This window comes from Myodes glareolus, chromosome 9 (genome assembly GCF_982192425.1).
Source record: "Myodes glareolus chromosome 9, mMyoGla1.1, whole genome shotgun sequence".
NCBI classification, from domain to species: Eukaryota; Metazoa; Chordata; class Mammalia; order Rodentia; family Cricetidae; genus Myodes; species Myodes glareolus.
This window is the reverse complement of record NC_142034.1, coordinates 2255332-2276335: the sequence shown is the minus strand read 5'-3', so window position 1 is coordinate 2276335 and position 21004 is coordinate 2255332. Positions and strand designations below refer to the sequence as shown.

The 21004-nt window shown below is 50.4% G+C and overlaps 1 protein-coding gene across 2 annotated transcripts in view; it reads left to right on the top strand.

Moving 5' to 3' along the window:
• Nucleotides 1-21004, top strand: part of Rptor (regulatory associated protein of MTOR complex 1) — a 300137-nt gene that overhangs the window by 257900 nt on the left and 21233 nt on the right. For both annotated transcript variants that reach the window (XM_048429258.3, XM_048429259.3), the window contains exons 18-23: nt 2662-2779; nt 3626-3766; nt 4163-4321; nt 11602-11720; nt 18882-18985; nt 19537-19720. In XM_048429258.3, the coding sequence (XP_048285215.1) occupies nt 2662-2779; nt 3626-3766; nt 4163-4321; nt 11602-11720; nt 18882-18985; nt 19537-19720 (825 nt within the window). The remainder of the gene's footprint in view (nt 1-2661; nt 2780-3625; nt 3767-4162; nt 4322-11601; nt 11721-18881; nt 18986-19536; nt 19721-21004) is intronic.

Below are 21004 nucleotides of genomic sequence, written 5' to 3'. Positions count from 1 at the left end.
CTAAGATGACACACACTCCATGTAAAGAGGACTTCTCAGGCCAGATGGCTCAGCTGGTAAAGTCTTAGGTTTGGGTCCCCGGCATACATATAAGTACTTTGCGGGCATGGTGGTCTGCTTTCTGCAGACAAGAACGGGGGGCCTGGGAGCAAGCCAGCCAGATTGGTTCTGCCTGAATATATAAGGTGGAGGGGAAGTGATCAAGAAAGACATCTGATGTCAGCCTCTGGCCTTCACCTCCACGTACATACAAATACACGTGTACACCACACACACACAGGAAAAGGGTTGTCTCCGCCCTGCATTGATAGAGGAATAAGCCAGGCATGGTGGCATATGATTTTAATCCCAGCACTTGGAAGGCAGAGATAGGTGGATTTCTTCAAGGCCAGCTGTGGGGATTGGCTCAAAAGATGTCTCAGAGGTTAAGAGCACTTGTTGCTCTTGCAGAGGACCTGAGTTTTGTTCCCAGCACCCATGTCAGCTGGCTCACAATTGCCTGCCACTCTAGCTCCAGGGGATCTAGTACCTCTGCCCTCCTCACACCCACACTAACTTAGTGTAGCTCAAGCAAACAACCCTTAAGCATCACTAAAAATGAAATAATCTTTAAGAAAAGAGAAACACACTTCTTGTTGAGCTGATGGCAATAGCATGTTAAGTTTTAGTTTGCTGAGTCTTTGATGAGGTGATTTTGCAGAATTTAAAAGTCAGTAAATTGATAGCAGCTTCCCAGGTTACTCTGAACTTCAGCCTGTCCATAAAGTGGGAAAATGAGCAAGCTGTCAATAATGAAGCCGCTCTGCCTTGCCTGGTAGGGCCCGTAAAGGGATGTAGGCTGTGACCAGAGTGCCCCTGTGAGGCATTGTCCTGGGGCTCATGCTGACCACAGAGCAGCTACCAGCTACCCACTTTCTTCAGCCAAGTGTTTGGCTCAAACTCAAACTGGTAGAAAGTATCAGAGCTACTGCCATTTGTGTGGAGACCAAGGCCTCCTAGGAAGCAGAGAGGAGGACACAGTACTGATGGGAAGGTGCCAGTTTACACAGATGACAGAGCTCTACAGTGTCAGGTCCGGTGGTGTCTTAGCAGACAGCCCATCCCAAGACCGCTGTTCACCAGTGGGGGCGTGAGGCAAGGCACTGGATACGCGTCCTGGCACCGCGCCTGAGCGCTGAGTGGGGGCATTGCTCTCACTCTAGGTTAGATCCCTTGAGCAGATGTCTGTGCCCTGGGTGAACATTCAGTACATGCACTCTGCCTTCAAAGGGTTGCTCTGTGCAGATGCAGAGAGCCTTTGTCTAGGAGGCGCAGTGAGCACACCACAGGTATGAATGAGTAGCACTCCTGATCTCTCCTTAAGTGACAAGCTCACTCTCGGGGGCCTTCTGTGAGCCAGAGTGCTGAGGCCTTGGTCCGGATTAACCATCCAGGGCAACACCAGCTTCTTCCACATTGTATGGACTGAAGGGAGAATATGAACTTTCTGAAGACGATACAGATTCTTCTTCCCCAGAGGGGCCCAGTGGGTACCAGCTTGTGAGGTCTGTCTAGGAAACTTTTATCCTTTGCATGGGTAGGGAGGATTGGTTCCATGCTGATGGGTTAGGTAGTTTCAGGGGGCCACAAGCCTCAGGTTGACAATGTCTGAAGACTCAGTAGGCCCTCACCCTTGGTCTAGTCTGCCTCAACATTTGATGATGTGGAATGGGCAGGTAGAGACCAACGCCAAGCGTCTGTCCTGAGCAACGTGACCTATGGGTCCCTGGGCACAACTGAGAAGCTGTGGCGGGTCTGAGTGCAGAGCAGCTCAGCATCACATCTCATGGAGCCCGAGCTTTGGAGGACATACACAGCATGGTGAGCTATTGGAACAGCCAGTCTGGAGCTAGGAGAGCTGGGAGGAGCAAAGAAGTGTGTGCAACTGAGAGAGAGAAACCCAAGGAGACCTGGCAGCCCTGTCTGCAGCCCACTGGTCAACTCAGGGCAGCCTCAAGGGTCTCCCACAGACCTTGATTCTCTGCAAACATCTTTCTCTCTACAGAGTGGTGCTCGTGTCCACAAGTCTGCATTCCGTTTCGTTTCCATTTGACTCTGTCCCTAAGCATTTAAGTTGTGGTGCTAAACTATCATAAACTACATGTAAATCCTGTCTCCTCAGACTCCGGCACTTAGGCCTAGGTGTCATGTTTTAATTCAAGGACTTTTCTTGTTCCCTCGCAGGGACTGGGGCCTACTATAGCCGAGGAAGCTTCTTGCTCACTGTAAAGAATGCTTCAGCTAGTCAGCTGTGCCCACCAGTCCCTCGAGTGGGGTCAAAAAAAGCCATTTCAGCCAGATTCACAAGCCTAATTTTAAATCCATCAGGGGTGTGGAGTTCACACTGTGGCTTCAGAAAGCCTTGCGTTGGTAATTACTGCCTAGCAATGAGTGAGCAGACTGGGGCAAGTGTACCTGGCATCTGGGGACACCACTTGACAGCCACTGGTCTGCTGCCTTCACAGCCCCAGGCTTCCTCGACTTCCGCCTCCTGGTCATGATGCCGAGTGAGCCTTGCCCTGACCCTCATTTCCTAGAGTCACATTAGGGTTAGTTTCAGACTTGCTGTCCCACCAGTTTCCTGCCGCCATAGACATGATTGTCCCTTCTCCCTCTCAACAGGAGCTGGTGGTGGCTCTGAGTCACCTTGTAGTTCAATATGAGAGCAATTTCTGCACTGTGGCCCTGCAGTTCATGGAAGAGGAAAAGAACTACCCCTTGCCTTCTCCCGCAGCCACAGGTATAGCTCACAGGGAGCCCAGGACCTCCTTCCTGGCCTTTACCAAATCTGTCAGTGGTCTGGGTTGGGCCAGGTCTGAGCATGGCTCTCTGGTACTGCTTGGGTCGTCCCTGGTACTCCTGTTGTCTCAGGCCTTTGGAAGAAGACAGGTGCAGGGGAAGGGCCATGCTGACCCTCTTACTCTTCCTTCCTTCTTACCTTTCTTGGAATTTAAATTTGGGGACATCTTGGAAGATGGCAACCTCTGCCATGGGGCATGCTGAAAAGAACATTAGCCGTCTTCCTGTGATGAGTAACTGCAGCACGTTGCTGTTGGCTTCATGTCTCCATGAGTCACATTAGGAAGCTCATTTGTCCTTTTCGCTGGAGGATGCAGTCATCTTCCACGTTCCTCTTTCATCACCCTCCCTCCAGATCACAGCCGAGATCGTGAGCAATACCAAAGCATTCGTTCTTTCAGCCAGTTGGGAAGGAGCTGGAGCCTGAGCTTGCTGGGTGGAAGCAGCCAATAAGGTGGAGGGGCAGCTGCCAGCAGGCTGGGGGTGCTGCCGGGCCCAGGGTACTGGGCGTCACTGTGATGCTGCCTAGGCCACCAAATACCTGGAATGGACTCACAGCTACTACTGCCCTTCTGGTCCGTGCTGTCTTGTGATTTAACCCTTACATGGCTACAAATAGTACCTTTGTCCCACTGAGTCCTGCACGTCAGGAGAGTGTCATGAAGGCCCTTCTACACTCAGTCTTGTACCAGTAACACCAACTGTTCCTGTCGCCATGGCTGCAGGCATCCACATGCCCCCATCCTGAAACTTATTGCTAACTCTTTCTTTTCTTTCTCTTTCCTAGAGGGGGGGAGCTTGACCCCAGTTCGAGACAGCCCGTGCACCCCCAGACTCCGTTCAGTGAGCTCATATGGGAATATCCGAGCTGTCACCACAGCTAGGAACCTGAACAAGTCCTTGCAGAATCTGAGCTTGACGGAAGAGTGTAAGATGCCAGAAACCAGTATTGGGGGTGGGAAGGGTCAGCATGTTCTACCAGACATTACTCTTAAGATGTTACTGTGCCCCTTGACCCTGCCCTCCAGAACATGGGCCCCGGTGTTCTGTATGCCACCATGACAACTGGCCAATTGTTCCTGAGTCAGACATGGGCATAGCAAAGACCTGGCTCAGCACCAAGGTCAGTCAGGGTCACAATATAGACTTTACAGTTGTACCAGGGCTTGACTGTTCGGGAGCTGTTCCAGGGACAGGAGTCCACCAGTTTGTGCACACACATGTCCATTAGTATGCTCGGGTGTCTGTATGTGCGTGTGCCCAGTGTGAAGAAGGCTCACATTTCAGTCAGACCCTGACCTATTGCCTGTCGTATTCTGGCCAGCGGGCAGCTCAGTGGCCTTCTCCCCTGGGAACCTCAGCACGAGCAGTAGCGCCAGCAGCACCTTGGGAAGCCCTGAGAACGAGGAGTACATCCTGTCCTTTGAGACCATCGACAAGATGCGGCGTGTGAGCTCCTACTCGGCGCTCAACTCCCTCATAGGTGAGTCCCTCCCATCCTTACCCTTCTTCCTGCTGCCTGTGTGTCTTTCCGTGCCCAGGGTTTGGTCCACCCCAAAACAGCACACGTCTTTATTTGGTCAGATAAATAAACCAAAACTGTCTCCATTGGATGTGAAAGAATAGGAATTATCTGGAGCTTGAAGAAGTGAGGAGAACATTTTGCAATGGAATATTTTACAGGCTGGTCCAGGGATCTGTGAGCTTGCTGGCTTTGTCGGGCAGGAAAGCTGCCAGACAAGTCCATCTGCCTTTCTTTGAGTTTCTCGTGTGTGCTAGACCCGGGCAGTGTGGAGCTCTGGCTCTCAGATAAGACATCCCTCCAGCAAAAGATGAACTGGGGTGCACCAGGTTTCTGGTGGGCAGAGCCAAGGGTGCTGTTCTCTGCCCCAGTGCCCAGGGCAGCCTCACAGTAAGTGGGAAGTCAGAGCAGAGGGTGTCACTCACCCTGAAGCAACCTCAATTCCCACCTGCTAAAACTCCACCAACTAGCAACTTGACTCTTCACTGCGTAGAAACTGGGGTTTAATGGCCATTGTTCTCATTCTGCCACAAATGGTAACATCTGGACTTGACTGACTTCACAAAGGAAATGAGAATCAGCTGCTGAGTTTCCTTGCTATGCACCTGTGCTCATTCTCAGACTCTGGAATTGAATTGTAAGCCCTAAGCAGACCACACTTCTCTTGTAGTTCATCTGGCTGAGACCCTATGTGACATGCACAGGATAGCCTGGGGACCTGGAATCTTCCTTAGGTTCAAGGGCTAGGAGTCAGGGCCTTGTCATGGGGCAGCTCAACCTGCCTCTTGCTCTCTGATAAGTGAATAGCAGCTTTGCCTTCAGATTTGATCTTGGAGATGGAAGGGTTAAGGAATCCTGTTTTGTTGGGAGCCATAACAGATGGTGCAGAGCAGCTCCCACAGAGGAGCCCAGCTATGTCTGCTTCATCCTTTCCTGCCTACCCTCTCAGAAGTGTGTGTGTGTGTGCTACCACCTCACACGGGGGGGGGGGGGGGGGGTGTGTGCGTGTGTGTGTGCGTGTGTGTGCGCGTGTGCGTGTGTGTGTGTGTGTGTGCGTGTGTAAAAAGTTTTATCTATATACCATTCAAATCTTGGAAAATTGCTTAGCAGTGCAGCTAGAGAGATGGCTCAGCAGTTAAGAGCACTGGGTGCTCCTGCAGAGGACGTGAGTTTGATTCCCAGCTCCCACATAGTGGCTTGTAGCTGTCTGTAGCTCCAGTTCCAAGGGATCTAATGCGCTCTTCTGGCCACTGCAGGCACCAGGTACACCCACGGTACACGAATGCACATGAGGGGGAAGTTTCCAAGTGAGTATAGTGTAGGAAGGAAATAAAACAGTAACCTTCTCCCTGCCAGCCTTGTCCCTGTTCAGTGTGGTGCTGCACACACGCACATGGAGACTTCAGAGCTTACATCGTGGTTAAGATTCATAACTTGCAGAATCCCATTACTGGAACCCTTGCCTGTTTAAAGCCAATTTCTTCGTTCATTTCAACCAAAGAACAGCAATCTCTTTAGCCCCTTTCTCTGAATATTGCAAAAGAGGTTTTCAAAACCATGGCAACCTAGAGCATACATTTACACCTGTTCTCACAAAAGCAGCTTCCTTCCAGATACCCTGTCCTGCTCCCCTCCTAACTCTGCTCAGAGTGCTCAGGGTGACGTTGTCTGGCCCTGTGGTCACTGACACAGCAGGACCTGGGGCAGAGGCAGAGGGAGCACGGATCTTCACTCCACTCAGCTCTTTAGTTTTTGGAGACAGGGTTTCTCTGTAGCTTTGGAGCCTGTCCTGGAACTCACTCTGTAGACTAGGCTGGCCCCGAACTCACAGAGATCCCCCCTGCTTCTGCCTCCGAGTGCTGGGATTAAAGGTGTGCGCCACCACTGCCCAGCCCACATGTGGATCTTTAACATCACCACTCCTGTTGTTCTCAGTCAGTCATGGCCTGATGACCTGGATCCCGGTGACCTCATAGTCTCTCTTCCTGTTTCTGGGCCCCTCTTTCCCTATGCTTGTACCTTTGGTCTCAACACTGCACCGTGCACTTGTCTGTAAACCATGGGAAGTTCTTGCATGCCAAGCGAGGCTGCTCTTCCTGGAAAGTCCAGCCAGGAGCTGGAGAGCCCTCAGTGCGGATCTCAGCTGGGGAGCTCTGCAGTGTGCTCCCCGGGCTAACCCTAGCCCCTGTGAGACTTGATGCCACCCCTGCTGCTCTGTGCTCTCCTTCCTCAGAGCTCAGAGCTCTTGGTGGGGCAGTGTCCCTACTTGGCAAAGGATCTCTGTTGTTTCTGTGGTATACCTGACCCGGCTGCATTGAGGCTCATGGCTGCCATTTTTATTATCAACTTTCTGAAGAGCTATATTTTTCTTTAAAAATTTTATTACTACTGACTCTGTTTATGGTGGTGGCCACGGCATACGTGTGCAGCTAGCAGGACAGCTTTCTGGGGTCAGTTCTCGCCTTCCACTTTGACCTAGACTCTGGGGCTTGCACTCAGCTTCAAGCACTTTCTGCTGACTTAGCCATCCTGCTGGCCCTAGAGCTGTTTCTCGCTGATGTGTATACAGTGAGCAGCCTTGCCTGTCCTCCCCATCCACCTAGTTCCCTGTGTCCCTGATGCCCACCCATGGGAGCAGATCAGCACAGAGTGGACCAACTGTACAGCTCCCACCTTACCCCTTGGCAGTAATGCCCACCGTGCACAAAGCCCAGGCCCACACCACTTTGAACTCTTTTTACAAATGCCCTCCTCACTCCCTGCCAAAGCCCCAACCCCAGTAAGGAGGGTAGTGGCATTGTGTATACTCTGCCTTCTTCATCAGGGACACGTGCCAAAAGAATTTCAGTCTGGAGGCTTGAGAGGAAGGAATATGGTCTCACTTCAAAGGCACTGGGAGCCTCAGAGGACAGGACCAGGGTTTTTACAACTCTGCTGAGCAGTGACATTTTATAGCGTATTGAAAATGCATCACCATGGCAACAGATCCGAGGCAGAGCTGATACTGAAGTGAGGACAGAGGAGTCACAGACCTGCAGGGCTGCCCTCACCTCAGTGCAGCCAAGAGCCCTGCTTGTGTGTGTTCCTGTGGGAGCCAGCAACTCTGCAACCTAAGCCTAGAGCCTTCGGTGGGGCAGGGCCCAAATCCCAAGCTGCTGGTTCTCTCAGAATGCAGGAGACAGAACGACTCCAGGGAGGAGGCAGCAGCCCAGAGTGAGCTGTCTCCCACCCTGAAGACCCTCAGGCCCTGTGATACTGGTCAGTCAGCCCAAAGGTGACAGCCAGCCATTAGCCTGTTTCCCTGTTTTCCCCTGTTTCCCCCTTGTCAAAGAGTCGGGAAGCACTAAGATTTTACATCCCAGCCCATAACAGGGATGGAGTGAGGTTGCCCCGAAAGGTAGAGGGTTCCTGAAAGGGATCCAGCAGGGACTTGCTGAAGAAAGTCAAGTTCTGGGAATGTAGCTCAGTGGTAGCACACTCACCAAGCACACACAGGCCCTGTTTTGGTCCCCAGCTCTGTGGGTGAAGTGACCAAGGGAGTTGCACAGGTTCTAAATGGAGGCCCAGGACCTATGAATTTGATTCTTCTCTCCAGGAAAGCCTTGGTTAAAGCAAAGCTTGGAGGCTTGTACTGGGAGCCAAGGGTCAACTAAAAGGGTCATGCAAAAATACTCCAGGGGGCCAGTGCCATGGGTTGTCATAACCCCTGCGAAGGCTCCAGCCAGCCAGCATGTAGTCTCTGGAGGGAAGATGTCACTGAATGTGCTCTGAAGCACCAGGGCAGGGGGCACACACATGCAGAGGACACGCACACATGTACCACCACCATCACTCTAGCCTTGGACCTGCGTTTCTGAAGACTGTCAGAATGGCCGTTCTCAGGTCACACTGCAGCCTCATGCCCAGTGGAGCCCCTCTCACCAACAAACTGGCTCGGAGAGACGGCCCTCCATTTCTGCTGTTCAGAAGGCTGTGGCCATTGCCCTGAAAATCAATCCTGAAACATCACGGTCTTTTATTACTTCTAGTCTAGACATGAAAATGGTTCCTTGGCCTTGCAGGGTTCAGCGAGGGACAAGCTGTAGGGCCAGGCCCAGCCACTCCTGCTCTACCCTGCTCTGCTCTGCTCTGCGGCAGGACCCGGTGTCCCACAGTCCCCATGGAGCCTGGTCCCTGTGTGCGGGTGACAGATGTTAAAACAGGGCAGGAGCCAGAGAAAGTCACTCCTGGCAAACCAAGGGAAGATGTTTGCGATCACGGCTTTACTCTCCACCACAGTCACCGTGGTAAAGCTTGGAGGTTGTTTGTCTCTCTGTTGTGTCCTGAGCAGCACTATGTGGAAGTCAAGATTTACAAAGTCAACCCAGTAATTGAAAAAGTTGTTTTTAACTAAATTGTAGTATCTACAAATGTCTCCCTTCCTCTGTGTCCTGCACACTATTTGGCCTTTCTGGCAGTGTTCTATGGTTCGTGGTTCTGAACAACCCCCCACAGGAGTCTGCATCTGTCAGCCCAGCACATGAGGCCAAGACTATGGGACCCCACCTGTGCCTTGCTACCCTGTTCAATTTACGGACTCCAGCTGTGTCTGCATGTTCAGTCACTAAACCGACAGATGGGCGATGTAGAAACCTCATTTGTCATGCCCTGCCCTCCCCTCCCGCTGCCGGCATTGCTTCTACCCATCCCTTTCCCAGGCTGTGACTGGGTCTGCCATCTGAGTCACACAGGTTTGCCATCAGCATCACGATCCTTCACAGCTCAGTGTCACATGGCCGCTGAGCTTTGCAGGAAGCTGCTTCCGATGTGTCACTCCCTGGAGGACGAGGCGGCCCTGTGAGCACTTGCTGCCAGCTGGAGAGGGGCTGCAGCTCCATCAGGGGGGCCAGTTCCCCGTTTCTCTCAGGTGAAGCTTCATGCAAAACACATGACATCTTTTCCTTCTTGAATGTCATTCTCTAGAGTACACCTCTTCTCCTCTCAAAAAGGCACAGAGATACAATTGGTGCCTGGCAACCCCGTACCTCAGAGCTGGAAATCAGATCTGAGGGCGTTTGCCCAGAGAAATCCCGGGCTGACTGCACTAGTTTCCGTAGGCTTTAGGTGTCAATCTAGCCTGCTGTCTGTTTGGATCTGCGCTTCTAAGCTACGGCCACATAAGAAAGCCTATAGCAAGCAGACCGCTTTCACTGGATTGTTTCTGCCACTGGTCAGCCCAAGCTAGTGGGCTTGTATGTTGTTGACCACAGGCCTAGTTCTCCTGCACATATGCCTCCCTGGCTCCTGTTGAACCCACAACTGTGAACAGAGCCAATACTGAAGGTCTTAGGAACTACTGAGTACATGTCTGTGAGTGTGTGCCATGCCCACAATGCTCCTGTAGGACATTCTGTCTCTGCAGTCATGATCTGTCACCTTAAAGAGTTTCCTGTCTCAGAGGCTGATACATAGCTTAATGGTTAAGAGTACTTACTACTCTTGCATAAGACCTGGGTTCGATTCCCAGCACCCACACAACAGGTCACAACCACATGTAACTCCAGTTCTAGGGAATCTGATGCCTCTTCTGACCTCTGTGAGTTCTTGCATTCACATGGTACATATACATACCCTAGGTGCGTGCGCACACACACACATACCCATTTTAAAAATTAAATACTTTCGAAATGCCTTTCTTAACGACTCAGGCCTTCAGTGATAGGCAGTAACATTTTAGTCTCCTAAGCAGGCAAACCATGTGTTCAGGAGCTGAGAGGCTTCTGCAGCCTCTTGGTGAGTGGATATTCATGACTGCCATGGCTCAGGGTTCCCACAGCCCAGGATTAATGGTTGATTAATCACTGATACGTGGGTGTAGGTCCAGCAGTCATCCGGATGCACACCTGTGTTGAAGTCATGCACCCAGTCCACCTCATGACTTTGAACTTGAGTGTTTTCATGAAGCTCATTCTCACTGAGTGACACTGTGTCCTCTGGCAGAGTTGGCTAAGCAAGAGACATGGGGTCAGGGCTTGTTTGAAACCTTCCTTCTATCTCTCTTGCTGATACTGAATAAGAACATCTTTTACAGCAAGCACACTGTTCAGATCCACCCTAGAATACAGGATGGCGCTGTTTGTGACTGTCTCCCATCCACTCCCCTACCCTAGAATACAGACAGGATGGCGCTGTCTGTGACTGTCTCCCATCCACTCCCCTACCCTAGAATACAGACAGGATGGCGCTGTCTGTGACTGTCTCCCATCCACTCCCCTACCCTAGAATACAGACAGGATGGCGCTGTCTGTGACTGTCTCCCATCCACTCCCCTACCCTAGAATACAGACAGGATGGCGCTGTCTGTGACTGTCTCCCATCCACTCCCCTACCCTAGAATACAGACAGGATGGCGCTGTCTGTGACTGTCTCCCATCCACTCCCCTACCCTAGAATACAGACAGGTGGCCTAGGGACTTAGAACAGTGCCGGTATATGGAGTGTGGAGCCCAACAAATGTACATGTAGAGTATGCTGTGGACAGAACCTCGCATTCCACATAAACTGTGTGCTGTACTGCAGGCCACGGTGTCATTTAGGAATCCAGAGCATGAGAGGAAAGATGCGTGGGAACTGGGCAGTCTTCTCCAGCCCACAAGTCATCCAGGTGCAGACCCTAACTGCTTTTAGCCATTGTCCTTTAGAAAGACCCAAAAGAAAGGTGTAGCCTGCCAGGTATAGTGGTGAATGCCTTTAATCCCAGCACATGAAAGACAGAAGCAGGTGGCTCTCTATAAATTCTAAGTCAGCCTAATCTATACAGTAAGTCCCAGGCCAGCCAAGATACAAGATATGTAGTGAGACCCTGTTTCCAAAAAAGGGAAAAACAAAAGATGAGACCTGGGTCATGAAACCTGTTTACTGCTAGAATTTTTTTTGACATTTATCTCGTGTGTGTGTGTGTGTGTGTGTGTGTGTGTGTGTGAGAGAGAGAGAGAGAGAGAGAGAGAGAGAGAGATGCATGTGGCAGTCAGAGGAAGTCAGTTCTCCATTCTACCACATGGTTTTCTGGGACTTGAACTCAGGTCAAGCATCTCTTTACCTGAAGCCATCAACAGAGCAGCAAATGGGAAAGCTGTTGTAACCCCAGCTCCAGTGCTCCCTCTTGACAGCATGGGGTATTCAGAAAACAAGCTACCTCATCAACCCTTTGTATGCATGGGGACCTACTTGCTACTAAGGAATCTCTTGTTTCTCTTTCCTAGGAGTTTCTTTTAATAGTGTCTACACTCAGATCTGGAGAGTCTTACTACATCTAGCCGCTGATCCCTATCCAGACGTTTCTGATTTGGCCATGAAAGTCCTCAACAGCATTGCTTACAAGGTACGTGCTGAGAGATTGTCACTAAAGCTCTGTGTGTGGGCTTCTGTTGTGAACAGTCAGACAAGGAGCTCCAGGGCACCCAGGCCTGTGCCATAGCTTGAAAAAATAAATAGAAGCTGGTGGTAGTCGCACACCTTTAATCTCAGCATTTGCGAGGCAGAGGCAGGCCAATCTCTTGAGTTTGAGGCCAGTCTGATCTACAGATCAAGTTCTAGGACAACCAGGGCTACACAGAGAAACCCTATCTTGAAAAAAAAACAAAACAAAAATATCGATGGATGGATGGATGGATGGATGGATGGATGGATGATAGGCAGGTAGGTAGGTAGGTAGGTAGGTAGGTAGGTAGGTAGGTAGGTAGGTAGAACTTTGAGCAAGCATTTTGAATTTAGAGCTTTGTAATATATCCTGAACTTTACTTGCAGTGTAGCCTCAGATGTAAATGCTGCCGTTGTTTTCCATGGTCTCCTTGTCTGTGTGATCTGTAGTCATATCCTCTCCTTCTCCAGTTCTGGGCTCTTGTGCTCGCTTTTTTCTGTCCTGTTTTTATTTCCCACTTGACTTAGCTGCTCTTGTTCTTTTACTTTCTTCTTCTGTTTAGGGTTTTTTGTTCTCATTCCTCAAGTAGAAAAGCATGGTCTTCTTTGGGGATTATTGCTTCCTCCCTTTCCTTCTTAGCAGCCCTGGGGATTTGACCTAATCCTTTCCCATGCTCTTCCCTAGCCTTGAGGGTGCTCATCCCACTCACTGACCTTCTTTGTGGCCTTGGAAACACCCTTCTCCCCTGCACTCTACCCTGCAAGTCCCCTTTTCTCTTTCCTTCACCTCCTCTCTGGATCTTGGTTGGTTACTGGGCTCGGCTGGGTTCCCCTTCTCTGCTCTGCAGGTCGGTACTGGCTGGAAGCCACTTGCCCCATAAGCTGGGATAGTTGTTCTGCAACTCAGAGGCATCCATGGCCACTGTACATGTAGTTTCTGAAAAGAGTTGTTAGTGTTTTTCTAATTGTTTATTTAAGTTAGACAGTTCAGGTCTCATAAGTAGAACAAACTAGAAGTCATTCATTATGAATAAAAACTTCTTTAACTTTTTCATAAAATTTTGAACATGCAGAAAAGTTGCAAGGAGCATAGAGGAAACACCACCCTACCTAGTAGTCAGTCCTCAGCTGACCCTGTCATACTGGGACTTGTCCTGGAGGCCTAGCGGGTCCCTGCAGCAGCCTCCCCTGCTCTGTTCACCGTGCTCACTTGGCTACAGATGCACCTGCCTTCTCCTTGGCTGATTGACAGTTGTCTCACTGAATCCAGCTGCTGCCTTTTCAGCCCCTTCTCGTATCACACGTGATAGTAACAGCCTCCCTGTGCCCAGCTTTAGGAGACTGCAGTGGTCAGCCTTGTCCTCTGTTAAAGCAGCACTGTGAATACCACAGAGTGTATTCTGGGTTTCAGACTCAAGCTGAGGTCACACTTATGGATATCCTAAGCATAGACTTGTTGGTCCAGGGGTAAATTTCACTGCTTTTCAGCTCGGTGAATCCGGCTTAGTGCCAGAGTATGGAGTGTGCCCAGCCTGGGGCACCCTGACTCATTCAGTCCAGACTAACTTGTCCTTCTCCAGGGGAGATGTAGCCCCACTCACTTTCTAACCTGGCTCCGCCTTTCACCGTGAGCTTCAGCCCAGCTCACTTCCTTGATTATGTGTGATCCACTGTAGAGACTCGACCCTCAATGGACAGTCCACCCAGTCTGCCAGTACCAGTTACTGGCCTAATGAAAAACTGCAGGTTTTATCATTTAATAAAAATTAAAGTAAATTATTGTTTAAATAATAAATTATTGCTTTAAATAAATAAAATTATTGTTTAATAGAAAATTAAACAGTTATTATAGTATGTATTTGTTGTGTGCTATGGTTTGAGGCCAAAAGAATTCAGGCAAGAGGAAAATAGGAAACAAGAAGGGAAAGAGAGAAGGGTGGGAGTCTGGCTGGAGGAAGGACTTCCCTGGTCTCCCTGCAAGAGCTCTTCTGCCTGCTGTTTCTTAGGGAAGGTCGTCCCTACCACTCCCTTGTACATTTTAGCATCTCCTGCCTAGTACGGTTTCAGGTCATATAATAATGATGCATTATTATATTTTTATTTGGGGTGTGTGTGCATGCGTGTGTCCTTGTGTGTCTGTGTCCATGCCACAGCACTTAGGGAGATCAGACGATGGGAGCTGGTTCTCCCTTTCTATTATGTGGGTCCCTCAAGCTTGGGTCTTTAAAATTATTTTTAAGCCAGGCAATGGTGGTACATGCTTTTAATTCCAGAACTCAGGAGGCAGGGGCAGGCGGATCTCTAAGTTCAAAGCCAGCCTAGTCCGCAGAGCGAGTTTACATAGAGAAACTGTCTCTCATATATGTATACATATATCTTCTCGTGGATATTAAGCCTCTGTAGCTCATGGTCAAAGTTCACAGGCAGTGCCTTTCCCTCATTACAGTTTTCTGGCACAGAGGTGTTTGGTGGCTTATTCTGTGCTTGTGGAGATATGAGGCGGCTTCCTGACCATGCCCATGCTTACACAAGCTGTACAGCTTGAGACCTGCACTGAGGACACTTTGCCAGGTTGAGCCCGTGTCTGGCATGTATGGGTCATGGCCAGGCAGGACTCAACTATCAGCGTTTCTCTGTGTGCTGATGGATTTGCCCTTATAGGTACTGTGCCTGGATTATTAACACTGTAATCTTGGTGCCTGATACTGAATTTCGCGCCTGTAAGTTCAGTTCTACAGACACCCTTGCTGTTAAATAGTATCTTTTAAGGACCTCCTAGGCTTGACCTTGGGGTTGTTTCATAAATGCAGCTCTGAGCTGGTAGCCCATACGCTCCACTGTAAAGTAGTGTGCGTCCTGGCTACCAACTGCCGTATTAGCAAGCTGTAGCCATCTTAGAAAACAGCCTCGCACTCTCAAGACAGCGGTCAGCGGGGAAGCCCAGACCCCAGCAGAGCAGCGTTTGGCCTCTGTATCTGTTCTGCTACAGTGACAGATCCCAGTGTGCACAAGCCACCAGCTGGAGGTGCACCACAGCCGTGTGTGTGTGTGTGTGTGTGTGTGTGTGTTTAAAATAAGCAATACTGAAGAATTTGGGAACATTATGGAAATTCTTTTTTTGTGTCGTAATTTTAATTTTAAAAGATGCCTGCTTCTCTAGAAGCTAAAGAGATTGTGTTTCACTTCCTAAAGAAATGAACCTATTTTGCATTATTTAACTCTGAAGCCAAATTTTGCTCATCAGAGTCAAAATAGCCTTATTACTGTGGAATGCCCCCTAGAATTCTACATTCAAATATAGAAGCTGCTACTAGCTATGTTTGAAAGAACCCACACTGCTTGACAGCTACAACCTGATTTCACATTCGTGTTTCTCCTTCTGGGAGCTCTGAAGCCACGCAGAGGTAGGAGGAGGAGGTAATGCCCTAAGGAGCCATCCGTGGCCCCATCCGCTCCTTTTCTCTGCGCTCTCCTGTACTAAGGATGGAAGAGAACAGAGGTGCAACTCCAATCAAAACCATGTGAACTCACCAAGGTGTAGTGACACAGCCTCTGGGTCCCTCCAGGAGCCACACCTTCAGCAGGACATGTGCAGGCCATGCACCCTGGAAACCGAACACTAATCCTTAACCAGGGTAAAGTGTCAGAGCTCAAGCAGATGAAGACTGATTCTCAGAGGGGCATATTCAGAAGCCCCTGAAGGAAAGTTCCCCTGGACTGGGGATGTGGCTCTTAGTGGGGTGCTTATCTAGCACGCCCAAATTCATAGGTCTATCCCCAGAGCCACATACAACTAGGAGGCTGTGGAAACCCAACATCCCAGCACTAGAGAAACGGAGGGTGGGGAGTCAGAAGTCTAAAGTCATCCTCAGCTAGCTAGCAAGTTCAAAGCCAGCCTGAGACACAAAAAACAGCTCAAATAAAAGTAAAAGCATTGTTCTATTAAACTGTACCCTAGCCTCTCGGGTGGGAGGAGGAGAACCATGAGTTTGCCAGCCTGAGCGCAGAGTGAGACTACCTGTGCTCGTCGCCCAGCTTCCCTCTGCCACACAGCCACTCGAGGAGCCCTTGCCAGGCAGCCATGTTCAGGAGTGCCAGTCTCAGACCCCTGAGGCTTGGTGGGGACATTCACTGCCAAGTTTCTGAGGTTCCCGTCTGTGTCTGGCTCTGACTTCCAGCATATTTGTGACATTCTAGTTGGACAGCTGTGACAGCGCTGAGCCGTGGGTGAGGTTGGCTCCTGGTGTCCCAGGACAGGAGCCCAGGTGCAGTGGGGAAGCTCGGGCACCTCTAGTTCCCATCTCCATCCCCAGCTTCAGATTTAGCTTCCTGATTGTTAATGCAGCCAGTAGCATTTGTCTCTGAAAGCTACTTGGCTCCGTGACCTCACCTCTACCTCTCCCCTCTGCCTCTCTTCATCCTCTGTGCCCAGATGGGAATGGGTGCTCAGCCTTTCCTGGATGGTATGTTCGTGTCCTAGTGATTCTGTGCAGATTGCATGCCTGGTGACAGTCGCAGTCAGGACGGGTTCCCTGTCTCACGGTGTGCCATTCACTTTCGTCTGTGTCCCAAGCCCAAACTCTATAGCTAGCTGAAGGGATTCTGTTAAACTTGCCTGGCAGTTAGTCACTGCATAACAGGGTCCCTGAAGAAAGGACTGTCCCCCAAGCCTTTTCCAGCCCAACATTCTGAGTCCTCACAGTCACATCCCTAAGGGGTGCTCTGTTCACACTCCTCACCTGGCCCCACACCTGCCATGGCCAGTGCTGAGGAAACACGAATAAACTTCATGGATGCAGCCAAAGAATGTTCATGTGAGCCACCAGACACCACAGCTCCCGGCCCTGACCCAGCCCTGCAAGCCTTGCAGGGTTCTGAACATAATACAAAGTGAGTCTTGTGGCAGTAGCCATGGGTAGAGACAGGCTAGTGCAGCAGCCCAACCTGGAAACCATGGGCTCCTAGCTCCCTTTCTTGCTCCTGTGGCACCCATTCCTGTGTTATGGGTGGGAAGAGCCCCATGGACTTTTCAGAAACGCCCTAAAGCCTCTGTCCCTGTCATCTCCTGCTGTTTCTCTAGACATTCTCAGAAGGCACATTTTAAACTCAGAGTCTACACTTAAATTCCTTTCCCTTGCAGACTTAAGTAAGGAACCATGTGACTGTCAGGCTAGGGTGTTGACCGAGGTTTCTGTCTTACCCGGTCCTTGCAGCCGTTGAGTCCTAGAGAAATACACAGAGGCTTACATTAATCATAAACTGATTGGCCTAGTAGCTCCGGCTTCTTACTAATTAATTCTTATAACTTACGTTAGCCCATAATTCTTGTCTGTGTTAGCCACGTGGCTTGGCATCTTTTTTGGCAAGGCAGTCACATCTTCCTCTTTCGCTAGGTCACAACTACAGACTGCGCTTCCCTCTTCCTAGCATTCTCACTGCCCCGCCTCTACTTCCTGCCTAGCTACTTGGCCAATCAGCATTTTATTGAAATACAATTGACAGGGTACAGACCACTGTCCCACAGCACAAGGGGACAGGGAAGGGATGCTGTAGAGTTGCCTGGGAAGGCTACATACCAAGCAAGTGTTCACGAAGTGTGTGTGTGCTCTGGCAGTGTAACAGTGAGGTGCTTCATGTAAAGACGGCCTTCAGCTCTGGTTTGCTACTTCTATTAGAACACCAAGGACTGTCTGGGAGAAGGATGCTGTCTGTATAAACACTTCCTGTCTGATGGCTGTATTATGGGGACAGTGATCCTGATAATGAGTGAACCATTTAGAAATGTTGGGCCTGAGCAGTGACCTCCAGAACAGAGCTCCTTCTGGTCAAAGCCGTCACAGCATCAGCTGGCTCTTTGTGAAGCTGTCCCAGTTCTCTGAAGAGCGGGTGGATCCCACCAACCATACAGCCTGCTCAGTATGAATGTTGACAGACACACAGTCGGCACTCCTGCCAACTCTACCCAAAGCTCTGCCCTGAATGCTGCATCTCAGGCTGCTGGGAAGCTTCCTGCATCAAAGTCCAGACCGTGAAAATGTTTATGGGAGGTGTACATGGAACTTGGTGGGATCTTCCCTCCCTGGGCCGCATTTAAAGGACTGTAACCTGTCCCTGAAGCATAGAAAGAACAGCCCAGGTCATGTCTTGACCTCTCTGGCAAACCTCTGATCTCCAGAACTATTTACACTATGGTCTGTAACAGAGTTACAGCTGTGAAGTATCAGTGAAAAGTGTTATAACTGGGGTCACCACACGGTCACCGCGGCATGAGGAACTGTGTGAAAGGGTTGCAGCCTCTGGAAGGTTGAGAACCACTACCCCCTAGATTGTAAGTCCAGGGTGGCCATCCAAGACTGGGTGGAGCCAGCTACCCCATCAGCAGGCCATCTACCCTCCACCCTGCCTCACCCCTACTCTGCCAGCTCAGCCCTTTCCCTAGTCCTTGCCTGCCATGGAAGTAAACACGTCCATCCTCAGAGTATGTGAGGATTAAGGAAGAAGTATGCGACAGGGTGATGTTGTCTCCTGTGGCATGCTAAGTCTGTGCTCAGTCACCAAGCTGCACCCAACCCTGTGATGAGGGCTCAAGACAGTTCCACCAAGTCAGGAGTGGTTTGATTTGAAGAAACAAACTCCGTGTGTCATCTACCTCTCCATCCCCTTGACTTTCATGGACCACATTGGTAACTGTCCAGCAGCCACAGATCCAGACTGTCTGGTGACTCAACACTCTAGTTGGACAGCAGCACTTCCTGACCCTCAGTACACCTGCTTAGGCCACCTCATGGCCCTGAGATGAGAGGCCCACAGAGTGGGCAGGTGCTAAGTACTGGCCCAGGGTGGCCTGGGTGCAGGGAAGGAGCCTTGCACCTTCCCGCTCCACTCCTAGAGCTCTCTGCAGGGATTATTCCCCGGCCCTGAGCCACGGAGACTCAAAGAGCAGCACTTTGTCCTAGGTGTCACCTTAGGTCTCACCTGGGGAGCTTTCCTCCACAGGACAAATGCTTTCTCCATTCAGAAGCTACACCAAGCAGCCATGGCTCTCCCAGGAATATGAAGAGGATAGCCTCAGATAGATCATTCCTTTCTGACCTCCCTTGTCACTCCGCCTTTGTTCCTGTAGGCCACCGTGAATGCCCGGCCCCAGCGAATCCTCGACACATCCTCTCTCACCCAGTCGGCCCCAGCCAGCCCAACTAACAAGGGCATGCACATCCACCAAGTTGGGTAAGTGGCTTGGCAAGCCCCTCCACTCTGGTGGGGTCCCAGCTGATGCGTCACTGCCAGGCCCTTGCCTTCCTCTCCCTTCTCTCTTAGCACTTCTCCACCTCGCTCCACCCTCCCTCCGCTCTCACTCCTCCCTAAACACACATGCACACAGTGCCCCTTTCTAAACTTCCTCCCTACCCCAAGAGCACTTTGTTTGCACACAGTGTGACAGGAAATCTTGAGTGGCACCTGGTTTCTATGGCCTTTGGAAGTTTCTCAGAGGACCTGGGTTCTCTGTAGGTGGGCAACGGGGTTGGCTCTACGCCAGTTTCTACTCAGGAAACGGTGTGACTGACTGGACACACCAGCTGTGAATTATGTTATCTTGTCCTCACTGCCTCGGCTCATTTGTGTCCAGTGAAGAACGCCAGAGAGCATCCAGCAAGACCAGTCCTACTCAGCCTCAGCCAGTGGCAGGCCAGGCAGTTGCACATTCCTGGTGGAGACAGCTCCGGGGGAGAGGGCCTGGGATCTCATCTCAGTAAAGAACACTGTCTGCTCTTTCACAGAGGCTCCCCGCCAGCATCTAGCACCAGCAGCTGCAGCCTGACCAATGATGTGGCCAAGCAGACTGTCAGCCGTGACCTGCCCTCCAGCCGCCCTGGTACTGCAGGCCCCACAGGGGCACAGTACACCCCTCACTCCCACCAGTTTCCTCGAACACGGAAGATGTTCGACAAAGGCCCTGATCAGGTACGAAGACATGAGCTGCTTTGAGCCCCTCATGCCCTGTGAGCTCCCAGTGTCAGGACAGGATGCTGAGAACTTAGCTTTCCTGAAATTACTTAGCTTGGGATCATTCTGTCCCTGTGGCTTTGTGCCAGCTACTGCCTTTGAGACCCTTGGAGACTCAATGGCATCCCGATCCAACACCCCCTGTCTGCAGGTCTGGTCTTCCTGCAGCTCCTTCTCCTTCTAGGTTGGCTCATCTGGACCACTCCATGAGTCCCGATGGGCATGTAGAGTTAATTTACTTTTCTCCCTTCGTGGGTAAATAGCATTCTGTCTCCACTTGGTGTGGCCAATGCTCTGCGGTGTTTGTTCTGAATGGCTTTTTTGGTGTTTTTTTTTTTGTTTTTTGTTTTTTTTTTTTCTGTAAGCATTCTATTACTCTACATAAGCCGGCACACACTCTGCCCTTAACTAGAAAGAATGGTTCAGTGCCTAGTTTCTTGAGTTCTTTGTATATTTTGGAGATCAGACCTTTGTCTGATGAGGGGTTGGTGAAGATCTTCTCTCAGTCAGAAGGCAGCCTTTTTGTCCTACTGACAGTGTCCTTTGCTTTACAGAAGCTTCTCAGTTTCAGTAGATCCCATTTATTCATTGTTTCTCTTATTGTCTGTGCTGCTGGGGTCCTACTTAGGAAGAGTCCTCCTGTGCCTATAACTTGTAGACTACTTCCCACTTTCTCTTCTATCAGGTTCAAAGTGGACGGATTAATGTTGATGTCTTTAATCCATTTGGACTTGATTTTTGTGCATGGTGATAGATATGGATCTACTTTCATTTTTTTACAGGTTGACATCCAGTTATGCCAGCACCATTTGTTAAAGATGCTTTCCTTCTTCCATTGTATACCTTTAGCTCCCTTGTCGAAAATTAGGTGTTCATAAGTTTGTAAAAAAAAAAAAAAAAGAATGGTTCAGGAGAGAGGAATGTGCTGCTGCCCCGGGCTCCGAGAGCCACAGAGATGAGCCTCATCCTGTCAGCCACTGCGCAGTAGGGGGAACGTTCAGGGTGTCGCTCAGCAGTAGAGGGCGCCGTGGCTCACTTTGCCCATCTGGAGAATAAAGAAGGGGCCACAGCTGAGAGCCGTCCCACACACTCAGAGTGCTGGAGTAGGAAGACCACTGTTATACACTGCCCGTGAGAAGAGCACAGTACTGTTCACGTGACCGCTGTCATGCACTAGACATCCTTCTGGGGTAGGAAGACCACTGTTATACACTGCCCGTGAGAAGAGCACAGTACTGTTCA